The sequence below is a fragment of the Dunckerocampus dactyliophorus genome, chromosome 3 (assembly GCF_027744805.1).
Source record: "Dunckerocampus dactyliophorus isolate RoL2022-P2 chromosome 3, RoL_Ddac_1.1, whole genome shotgun sequence".
Lineage (NCBI taxonomy): Eukaryota > Metazoa > Chordata > Actinopteri > Syngnathiformes > Syngnathidae > Dunckerocampus > Dunckerocampus dactyliophorus.
This window is the reverse complement of record NC_072821.1, coordinates 15769500-15781593: the sequence shown is the minus strand read 5'-3', so window position 1 is coordinate 15781593 and position 12094 is coordinate 15769500. Positions and strand designations below refer to the sequence as shown.

The following is a 12094-nucleotide window of genomic DNA, read 5'->3' as shown; positions in this document are numbered from 1 at the left end:
CACTTTCTATGCTGCGGTAGTTGACGGAAGCAGCGTTAGTTCCTATGGGCTATGTGAAATCAATGCGTTCCGGTAATGTTTTAAATGATCAAACTATGGCAAAATACTGTAAGTATTACATGTTGTCATGAATGTACCTGTTAATGCGTGATCACAGAATGCACAGTATATAAAACCATAAAACGTTGTTAGAGATTTTTTAGAGGGCTTTATAGTCAAAATAGATGTGTCCCATTACGTACATTGTTAGCTCCCTCATGCTAACTCAGTGTAGTTCTGCATCATCAACTACAAACATCCATCCATCCATCTTCTATGCCGCTTATCCTCACTGGGGTGGTGGATATGCTGGAGCCTATCCCAGCTGACTTCGGGAGAGAGGCAGGGTACACCCTGAACTGGTCGCCAGCCAATTGTAGTGTTGTCCATGATGAGGGTGTGTGCGTGAAGCACAAATTACTTCTGAAGTTTACGAGATGTTAGGGATTAGAACGTGACCATAAATTAGGCGCATCACTGTATAAGCGCAGGGTTCCAAAGCGTGACCAAAAAGTAGCGACTTATACACCGAAATGGCAATCATAATAAATACAGTGGAACCTTGGTTAGCATGTTTTTCAGTTAATGTTGAAAATTTACACCCTTGGTTTGTGTACATTTTTCGGTTAGTGTACAAAATGACGCATGACTTGTCACATTATTAATACACTGCGTGAGCCCAACAATGTTCTTAATGTATTTTTAATGACAAAACGTCCTTGTTAGCATCCTACTGGCTTGCTACTACGTGAAAACAGAAACTGGAAGTTAGCTATGTCGCCTGTGTATGATGTAATCACTGGTTGACTCTCAAAAATGTTAACACAAAACGCATATAGTTTTACAATTAAATTTTTACATGCATAAAACAATTCTAAATGCATACAAATAATGAATGAAAGGAGGGTGTACCTCCACCTCTCACCCAAAGTCAGCTGGGATAGGCTCCAGCCTATCAGCCTATCCCCACGACCCTAGTGAGGACAAGCAGCATAGAAAATGAATGAGGGAATGAATGATGAATGAAAGGGATAAATTAGCATTTGGGGTTACTTTTACCCTCATTGAAGACGTGACTGTTCCCAAAGCCACGATGCAGCAACAAGATCAACACTACCTTCCTGTTTTGCCATGAGTTATTTGAATTCAATGGTGTTTCTCACCTTATTTATCAAATGCTGGCACTTGCAACTTTCTCTGGCTCCATTTTGGGTTATTGAGGTGAGAAACACTGTTGAATTCAAGAAATAGCTCATGGCAAAACAGGAAGGTGGTGTCCGTGTTGATCTCGCTGCCACATCATGTCTTTGGGGACAGTCACATCATGAATCACATCTTCAGTGAAGGTAAAAGTAACCTTAAATGTTCATTTATCCTTTTCATTCATCATGTGTGTATATTTATATGCATTTCTGCATGTAAAAGTCTAATTGTAAGACTTTTAAAGCGTCTTTTGTGTTAACATATTTGGCTTTCGGGACCGGATTATTTGGATTTACATTATTTTTATGATTCGGTCAGCGTCCATTTCGGTTTGAGTCAGACTTTCTGAAACAGATTAATGGCGCTAACCAAGGTTCCACTGTAATACCACATTGAACAAAAGAGATAAATAAATGATGCTGTTCCATACATTATACGTTACACACTATGTGCACCACAGTAATGAGACATACCTCCCAGTCAATCAATCAGTCAATCAAACAATCAATCAGGAGTTGGACTAGACTTCTTAGTTCCCACTGAATCTTACTAACAAGGCATTTTGTACAATAGTATTCTTCCTATTTTGTGGGAACATTATGGGAATGTCCTTTCCTATTGCCAGTGCACAAAGCAAGGTCTATAAAGGCATGCTTGGGCGAATTTGGTGTGAAAGACCACCTTTGAGATGACCTCAGAGCTCGCTAAACAGCAGGTCCTGTCCTCCAACATCAGTGATCTCTGGCCTCACGAACTTCAAAATTGTGTCTAAAGCTTTTAATAACGTGTCCTCCATGAACTGTGGTCTTAGCAGCAAGTAAGAAAAGTTAAGTTACTTTTTCTCCTGATTGAAAAGAAGAATCAGTAGAGCAGCCAGGGTCACTCCAAAAAATCAAGTTTAAAGCTTATTGCTGAGTCACTTTGAATAAAGACTCAATCCCAGTGCTGAATATGACCCCCCAGGGATTTTCCAACATTTCTTAATCTTGAGTGGGAAGCAGGTTTCTCCAGGGTTTCTTCCTGTCGTGGAGGAAAATTTCCCAGGAGACCCCCAAAACAGTTCAAGGACAAGGCTGCTTTTCTTCAGGCTATCCTTTGGTCTTAAGATTTCCTTACTGATTATCAGATAGATAATCTGCTGTCAGCTCTTGTAAACGACTGGCCTAAAAGAGTGACGTTTAATATGATCCAATTCCCTTTATTACAGCAGAAACACATGCCGTGATGCACTAACCAATGTGAAATATGGCCCCTCTCCACCACACATACCACAACAAATCTCCCGGGAAACCATTCCAACAACAGTAGTAGTGAGTGTCACATAAAACAGCCCCCTTCATATGACAGGAAGCATCCTGCAAAGGATGTATGCAGCAGCGCAGGCCGTCCAGCAAAGCACAGATAAAAAAAAAAAAGCACGTTTCACTGTGTTATCTGGCTTTCACCACTCATTGGGTCGTACATCTACAGCTGGTCTTCTTGCTTGGTAATGGCAGTGTGGTGGCACACACCAGTCAGGAAGAGCTAAGAGCGAGTGCTACTTTCACCTCACTGGGACGCAATGCAGAAGGTCAGCGGCAGGCTTGTCAAGGAAATGGATCGCGTTGGTTTCTATTGTGAGCGCACTCGGATTTGTCGATTTGCACTCCGCTGTGATTGGTCACACTCGCAAGCGCTCTCGAGGACTTCCGAACAGCTGTCGAACCCGTTTTGTCCGATTAATTACACAAAATAAATTGTTACGTATAGCTTGCTCTCCTGACTCTTCAACACAACTAAGTAATGTTGGAAAGGCGTTGGACTTTAAGCAACAGTTTGGCGGATAATCCAGCTTCGTATTGGCCCATGTTCACATAACAGTATCATGTGAAATGACGTTGACAGATGAGCATATTTTTCTCTTGCTGGCCGGGAATCAGCAACTCCAAACACTTCTGCCTGACGCTCGCCTCTTTAGGCACACCCGAACAAACATTTCCTGGGAGCCATTGCTCGACGTGCTAACACGGTGAGCAGATCGGGGGTGCTGGGCATGCCAGCAAGCAAGTCTGGCTTGCATTGACGTCAGTGGAACTCGGTGTAAAAAAAAACCCTCAGTAAAACACAGCGTGCAGAGCAATCCGAAACTGCTTTCACGGCTCACTTCCAAATGTGCAAACCTCATTATCTGACGCCTTGGCATCGTTTTAACACGAGAATACACCATTGTAACAACATTTATAGGTCAGAAAAGAGGAAAAACCTAATAGGTCCCCTTTAACTGTAATTGCGTCTTGTAAAATGATTTGCAATGGAAGTCATTATTGAAATTTTTTCTACACAGATAACATTGACAAAGCCATACCAACTGCGAAGCAAGAGTGCCAAATTACTCCATATAGACAAAACATTAAGTTATTTATGTATTGACATCTAAAAATAATTTGGTGTCCAGTCATCCCGAATGTTATCTATGACATATATTTTGACAAATGCAAAAGTTTTATTTGCCAGTATTTTTCATGAAGGTATCTTTTTACATGTTTTCTTATGATGTGGCGGTGACTGAACACTGCAATAAGCAAGTCTTGAGTGCACCTCAACTTTAAATTTTGACTCCCTTGTTCAGGGTTTTAGTGAGCAGGTTCGGAGAATATGTCGTATTGGAAAGAAAAACATCTATGATTCATCATGATATCCATGTACGTGAAAAAGGGTAAAGACGCTCGTTTCAATAATATATCATTAAGCTGCAGCTTAATTATGGAAATGAGATAAAAGGAATTTGTTGAAAATTTCAGCGTTGGGATGAAACTTTCATTAGACATCAGCACTATTGCTATTTGATGTTGGTGTATTGATACTGTACCGCAACATATAATGCTACACTACATTGCAATATTGTCATTTTTTTCCACCCCTACTGCAAACTGCATGGACAATAATAAACACATTAAATAAAATGTTCATTAATAATGTTCATTCTTGAGACATAAAATCTATTATTTTCTACATCTATGATGTCTTTTTTCTCATAAAAAAATGAAATTATGTATTTTTTGCATTTCAATGACTTCATCTGTTTCTTTTCATTGTGGCCCTAATACTCAGGGGTGTCCAAAGTGCGGCTAGGGGCTCATGTACAGCCCCACAGCTTTTGTTTTTTTATTGCCACTTAAAAATTCTAAAAATACAATTTAACAAGAAAACTAAAAAGAAACCAACAGCAAAATCGGAAAAATCATTAGAAAAGAAACTTATTTTTTTTGTGATAATAACTGTAATATTATGAGGAACAATAAGGTTATTTTAGCAGCATAAAGTTGAAATATTAAAGAAAAAACGCATTACTTTATATTACGTGTCATAATATTATGAAAAACAAAGAATAAAGTTTTAGAATAAATTTGTAGAAAATTAGGTTGGGAGAAAAGTTACAATATTACGAGAATGAAGTTAAAATAATATGGGAATAAAGTCATAATAATGAGAAGAAAATTTACGAGAAGAAAGATGATTTATTTGGGGGAAAATAAAACTAGCAAAAAATGGGGAAAAAAAAAAAAAAGTCCACACGAATAATGCACTTTTTCACCTATATCACAAAGCTGAGTTGCAGGCTATTTTTTAAACATATATACAGGCCAAAAGTTTGGACACACCTTCTCATTCAGTGTGTTTTCATTATTTTCATGACTGTTTACATTGTAGATTCTCAGAACTACGAATGAAGACATGTGGAATTATGTACTTAACAAAAACCCTTAGTATTCTCTCAATGAGCTCCATGAGGTAGTCACTGGATATTTTTTACACTGCAGGTGTGCCTTGTCAGGGTTACTTAGTGGAATTTCTTGCCTGGTGTTGGGACCATGGGGTTGTAATGTGTGTGTCCAAACTTTTGGCCTGCACTGTATATAACTTCTTAGCATATCTACATGAGTTGGTTTACAAAATATCAAAGTGGCTTGCATCCTTTCATTTTTCAGAATATGGCTCTTAGTGGAAAAAGTTTGGGCACCCCAGCTGTAATGCTACTTGGTATTACTGTACTGCATTGCATTTTTATTTTGAGAGAGATTCTTGAGACTGTAGAAGTTGGTGCTTGTATAACAATTGCAGAGGCGTGACAGCTGAGTTAGTTTAAATCCGCTTTAGCCGTACTACTGTACACTTCAAAGTTTGAAAAGGAATTCCCTCTAATCCTCTGAATAATGTTGCACACAGTTGTATGTCACTCACATGATGCTGACTTCACGTGTTTACATAAGGTTTTAAGTATAGCATTTTCTCTTTAATATCTATTGATTCTAAACTGTGCTGTTCTCATGTCAAAATACAGTACATTAGCATAATCAATGTACTGTATCATGACTGTAAATGACTAGTAAGGCTGATGCAACAATGTCATGCATCACCACTACAGATCAATATGTGCCTGCATAAGATGGTTATGTTTGATGGCTCATTCAAGAAGCTCAGTCCCTTAGATGAAAAATGCTTTCTCTCATACAGTACAGGAAAGATTCTGAATTGTAATAGTGTATTATGATGTGTGGCCCCCACGTGCTTGTACGCATGCCTGACAACGTCAGGGCATGCTCCTAACGAGACTACGGATGGTGTCCTGGGGGATTTCCTCCCAGATCTGGACCAGGGCATCACTGCGGTACCTGGTCGCATGGAGGAGATTCCAGGAGATGGTAGTTACTCCAGGAGAGCTGGACAGGGCCGTAGAAGGTCCTTCAACCCTCAGCAGGATCGGTATCTGCTCCTTTGTGTAAGGAGGAACAGGATGAGCACTGCCAGAGCCCTACAAAATGACCTCCAGCAGGCCACTGGTCTGAATGTTTCTGACCAAACAATCAGAAACAGGCTCCATGAGGGTGGCCTGAGGGCCCGACATCCTGTAGTGGGCCCTGTGCTCACTGCCCAGCACCGTAGAGCTCGATTGGCATTTGCCGTAGACCACCAGAATTGGCAACTACACCACTGGTGCCCTGTGCTCTTCACTGATGAAAGCAAGTTCAACCTGAGCACATGCGACAGACGTGAAAGGGTCTGGAGATGCCATGGAGAACGTTATGCTGCCTGCAACATCATTCAGTATGACCGGTTTGGTGGTGGGTCAGTGATGGTCTGGGGAGGAATATCCCTGGAAGGACGCACAGACCTCTACAGGTTAGATAATGGCACCCTGACTGCTGTTAGGTACCGGGATTAAATCTTTGGACCCATTGTCAGAACCTACGCTGGTGCAGTGGGACCTGGGTTCCTCCTGGTCCACGACAATGCCCGACCTCATGTAGCTGGTGTATGCAGGTACTTCCTGGAGGATGTACATCCCCAGTTAGTGAACCGTACAACAGCCTTACATGAAGCACACCTAGCACGCACGAGTCGCACGCCGCACTCATGATCCAAAGCTACCAATGGAGGGCGAGTGGCAAGCACGTGGCTGTCACGAATCACTTGCTCCTTAAGTACGACACACTTGCAGCCCTTCTGATACCCTACGTCCTCTACGTGCTGAACAAATTTCCCAAAAATTGCGCAGCCCCTGCGTGTGGTAACACGTACGTCGGGATGTAAGGCCCGCTTTTAGGCGCATGTACAGTGTCCTCCCCCGTTACAGTGCAAGACCACATGTGTCACAGGGGTGTTTCTACTGTCAACATGTCCTCATCAGGCGCTGATGCCATGAAGTACATTGCATCATTTCGACTGGAATGCTGTGTTTCAATGTAGTTTGTCAGAGGACAAAAATACTGTGTCTGTTAACTGAGCTTCTTCTCTGCAAACGCAGGTTCGGGTCCTGTATGTCTAATCAGAGATCTCCAGGTATGGTCACCGAGTCCACCAAGACTGTGACCACGGCAGCAATGGAGGCCACCTTGGCGTCAAAGGTAAGAAAGCCATTAGATACTGTAGGTTGTCCCAAAACAACCTTCAGAATGTTTTTTTTTTTCCTAATTTGACTTAATGTTCCTTTTGTTAATGTTTTTCTTCTCCTCTGGGTGACTAAATGCTAATATTGATGAAGTGATTTAATCAACACTGAAGGAGTCCATCTCATTCTGATTAATGACCACATTTTTCTAGCATACTAAGATTGGATTGCAACACAGCATGAGGCTAAATTTGTAGACCTGCTTTATTGGCATAGCTTTGTACAAACTAAAACAAATGTGTCACAAACTAAAGGTTGCGCCACAGAAAGACATGACTAATTTTAATAATACTAATAATAATAATAATAATAATAATAATAATAATAATAATGATAATGAAAATGCAGCACATTTGTCCAGCACTTTTCTAGGTACTCAGGTTCACTGGATTATACACTAAATATACATTCTTTTTAATGCATTTCCTTAATTGAACTGAAAACTTGAACTATTTTCTCATATTTTATTGCAATAATATTAATGTTAATGTTACTTGTTATTGATATTATTATAAAAGTATAGTGTAACTTATGAGGGGTGTATGAAAAGTTTTAAGCATTGTGTATAAGAAGCCTTGATGCATGGTCAAACCTATGATTTTTTTAAAGTTCAACCTTTTGTAAGTATTCCTGCCAAATTTGAAGATTCTAACATGCTTGTTATATTTTTTGCAGATTTTTGAATAAGCAAGGGTCAAGGATTCAGTGAAAAATGGAGAAAACAGACATTCGTGCAGTGGCTCAGTGTACTCAGTGGCTGCCATGGCAACAATTCACAGTTGTGGATTCGGACTTGTTCCCCATCCACCTTTGTCGCCAGACCTGGCCCCCTCCGTCTTACATCTTTTCCCCCCGAACGAAAAAAGCCTTGGCTGGTCGCCATTTTGCCAGTGATGATGATGTCATAGCTGCAGTTAAGGGGTTTTTTGAGTCCCAAACAAAAGAGTTCTTCTACACTGGGATAAAAGCGTTTCAGCGCCGTTGGAGCAAGTGTTGGAGCAGTCTTTGAGGGGGACTATGTTGAAAAATAAATGATCAAAAATCCCTTATCCCTTTTAGATTTTCTGATGCTTAAAACTTTTCATACACACCATATATGTTACAAAATCCTTATAAAATAATTACTACTCATGTCCTTTTGAAAATGTCTCAGAAAGTTTGACAATGTAGAAAATGGAGATAAAAACAAATCAAGCTGGCAAATCATAAAAATATGAGAAGAGCGTTATCTTTGTAGTTAAAACATTATAAAACACCATAGGAAGGTTTTAAGGCATTTTAAAATAACTTTTCAGGTGTGTTCACACATGCAGTCCAGTACTCAAGTCCGAACCTGACAACATTAGCAATTGTATATCCTTTTTTTTTTTTTTTTTTTGAAGGTCAGCATACTGTACATCTCCAAAAGATAAATGCGATCTACTTTTTTTGTAAGCACAATGACGTCATGTATCTTTATTTGTCCTTGCAGGGATCCAGAGGTTCAAGCAAATGTCATAGTTTTGGCAAGAGGGATCAAGCTATCAAACGAAACCTCAACATCCCCGTGGTAGTGAGGGGTTGGCTCTATAAACAGGTGACCTTTTGCTGATGTCACAGCTTTGTTTTGAACACAGCGACGTCATACCAAGGGTGCATTTTTGTCGTATATTTGCAGTCTCTTTCACAACCATGTGAATTTATGGCAGGATCAACGTTTAACATCACATATATACATCATTTATAACAGGGCTTTGCATGCTCTTCTGCAACATACACATTGATTTACAATCTTCTGCCTGCCTTGGAAAACCTTTTCGGTTGGGACAAGGCTGTTAGAGGAAAGCACATGATTGTTAAGAGTATGTACAAAAAATATACAGGTTTAACACTGTATTTAAAGTGGGCCTATCCTGCCGATCTTCAACCCCTACAACAGAGTAGGGGTGGCCGGGGAGGAGGCTGCGGAATCCGAGCATGTCTTAGTTTAGTTGAGTGTGGTTTATTTCAAACATTGGAGTACATCCTTACAGTTCCACAATTCAGCATGTCTGAAAAGGAGTAGGAAAAACTGAGCTTATTTAGTTCTAACCTCTCTTTATGTCACAGCAATCACAAATTAATTTGTTCACTTTCTGTTTTCCTGACGCATGCGCACGTCCAGTGGCCAGCCAATGCTCAAGAACTAGTTTCACCACCCATAGTGGATGAATAAGCATTGCACGTTGCAAGGATGCAGAGAGTACTCATCTCGTGTGCTGCAGATGAATGCGGCGTGTGCCTCATTTGAAGCTACACAGAGTGAATTACGTTGTTATAAGCTTTTTGTATTTTATTAAGTCTCCCAAGCTAATGGCAGGCTCTTTTGGTGGAAATATGCCACGGAAAAGAAAAGTGATCGCCTTGGAAGTGAAAATGAACATTACAGTTCTGAGAGAGGAAAAACACCCCCCAATATGGGCAGCACTTTTGGTGTTAAACGTACGACTATCACGACCATCGTTAAGGATAAAAATACAATCTTTCAGTATGTTAAAGCATCTGCTCCAATGAAAGTGACAGTAACAACTACATTTTATTTCTTCTCCTGCCTCCTCTCAATAAACCGCAGAGTAAAGATAAGGAATTGTTCTCCTTTTATAAATTATTGTTTCATTTAATTTGTGTATTTAGTCTTTTTATTAGTGTATTACTGTATTTTATATGTTCTTCGTGTGTTAAGAAGATTACACAACAGTGTAGGAATAGAAGTCATACGTAACTTGTACGTAATCCACAGCTGGACACTTATAGAGTATTTTATTACACAAAACTCACTATAGTGTCCCACTGGGATCCAATATCATGATGAAAGCGGCTGAAATGAGCAGGATAGTGCCCCTTTAATAACAGTTTGTCAAATATTATTGTTCTCATGGTATACAGTATACAAAGCTTTATCTCTGTCTGTGCTTTTTAATGTCAATGAAAAGGTTATTGTGCTGTCATCCTAACCCCACCATGTGCATTTTCCTTGTGAACTTCCAGGACAGCTCTGGAATGCGACTGTGGAAGCGAAAGTGGTTTGTTTTGTCCGACTTCTGCTTGTTTTACTACAAAGGTGAGCACTCGAGGCACTTTGAGCCAAGGTTGGCTTCAGCAGAATGCAATAAATCAACTTATTTTGTGAGACAGAAGCCTTTAATTAGACTTACTGACACTTTTTACCGTATCTTGTTCTTTACTTCTGCTCAACTCTTCCTTTGAAAATGCGTGGAAATGTTACCATGGCATCCCGTCCCTCTCCTCCATTGTTTGTACAGAGTAAAAGATAAACCAAAGGCCTCCTCCTAGTGCCACATGACCTGGCTCATACAGTTGTCACCCGACTCGTAAATCCCGGGTCACTTGTAAACATCGTAAAACATCTTGGCACGAGTCGAGGTTTTCTGTGTGTTTTGGGGGCAATCACTGACGCGTTTGTGTGTGTTGTTATGTTTTTGCTTCAGACAGCCGCGAGGAGACAGTCCTCGGTAGCATTCCTCTGCCCAGTTACCTCATCTCACAAGTTGCACCTGAGGACCACATTAACCGCAAATATGCTTTCAAGGTAACAATGTTCTTTCATCATAATGTGTCAAGTGTTCATTGCTTATGATGACAACTGCTACCATCATGGCCGCAGATTATAAGTCTAAAGGTCATCATCTCTTATTAGATATACAGTAGATGGGCAGCACAGCCACTTCATCGTTTACCTGAAATTGCCATTGGTATGCTCTCACTAGTCACACTCTCACTACATTTTGCCTTCTCTGTGCCAAGTCTCAGTCTCTTCATGACCAGTGTAGTTCTGCATACATCTGTTGTGCAGTAGCTGTAATATCTGGCAACCATTTTGTTTTCACCAGGAGCCTCCCATACTTTGCTGTTCTTTCTTGGCACCCTCGCATATTAATAGTTTCCCGTATTTTGCCCACATTTAACTACCATGCAAAAGATTGTAGTGGAAAGGCCAGAATTTGCCTTATTTTCCCCACATGTTCTATGTTTTAGGTTGAGTTGTAGTACGAGATACAGTGGAACCTCTGAAGTCCTACAATTTGCATTTTGGACAAACTTGATCAAAAAATATACTTCTAAAGTTGTGCAAACGCTTCAAGTTAGTCAGCAGACTCTCGTGAGACAGCTTAGCAGGTAGGGAAGTGAATCTTTTTGTGATAGATGATTCGATTTGAATCGAGATACACAAGTTACGATACGATTGGGAAAACAATATATTTTCAAAACAGAACGATTCGATACAATTTGATGCAGTGATTCTACGGTTAATGTTTGTTGATGTAGACATAATCTTACATTATAAAATAAAGATGACGATTTTATGAAAGTGGCATTCTTACAGTATTTTCTGATCCCCAAGCATGCTGTCAGGCACTGGCAAAAATAAAGTCAACAGAATGTTTATATTGTTTAGACACAGATCAAGGAACATCTTCTTCTTTGATCAATCCCATACCCAAAATGTCCTAACAATAATGATAATAACATAATAATACAATAATAATGGGGGGGAGTGTTGAAAATCTTTGGCGGTGATTAGCTAGGCGGTGACTAGTAGTCTAGTGACTTGGAGTGGTGACTCGTAAATAGTTTCAAGCACGTTAGCTAGCGGCTAGCTAGTGGCCAAACTGGTGGCCGGCTAACGGTTAGCTAGGTAGCAAGCCTGCTACTATTTACACTCATTCCCGTCTTCAGCCAAATGTATGGCTGGTTATTATCAATACAGGAGGCTTCCACCGGCTAATCAGAATCGTTCCTTCAACAAACCGGATATCCGGTCGCATCGGTTTATCGTTAACAGGTATTAAATAGTTCATTGTTTGCTTATGTTTTGCTTTTTCTTTGGATGGCCATAACGTATAATGCTCCACGACAACTCACTGTACCTTAGTTACATCTGTT

At 40.2% G+C, this 12094-nt stretch overlaps 1 protein-coding gene across 14 annotated transcripts in view; it reads left to right on the top strand.

Moving 5' to 3' along the window:
* plekha7b (pleckstrin homology domain containing, family A member 7b) overlaps nucleotides 1–12094 on the top strand; it is an 87698-nt gene that overhangs the window by 40287 nt on the left and 35317 nt on the right. For all 14 annotated transcript variants that reach the window (XR_008569736.1, XR_008569737.1, XM_054769696.1 and 11 more), the window contains 4 exons: nucleotides 7028–7127; nucleotides 8643–8747; nucleotides 10178–10250; nucleotides 10639–10739. Coding sequence is in view for 12 of the 14 variants with exons in the window: in XM_054769696.1 (XP_054625671.1) it covers nucleotides 7028–7127; nucleotides 8643–8747; nucleotides 10178–10250; nucleotides 10639–10739 (379 nt within the window). In the remaining 2 variants the exon portion in view is untranslated. The remainder of the gene's footprint in view (nucleotides 1–7027; nucleotides 7128–8642; nucleotides 8748–10177; nucleotides 10251–10638; nucleotides 10740–12094) is intronic.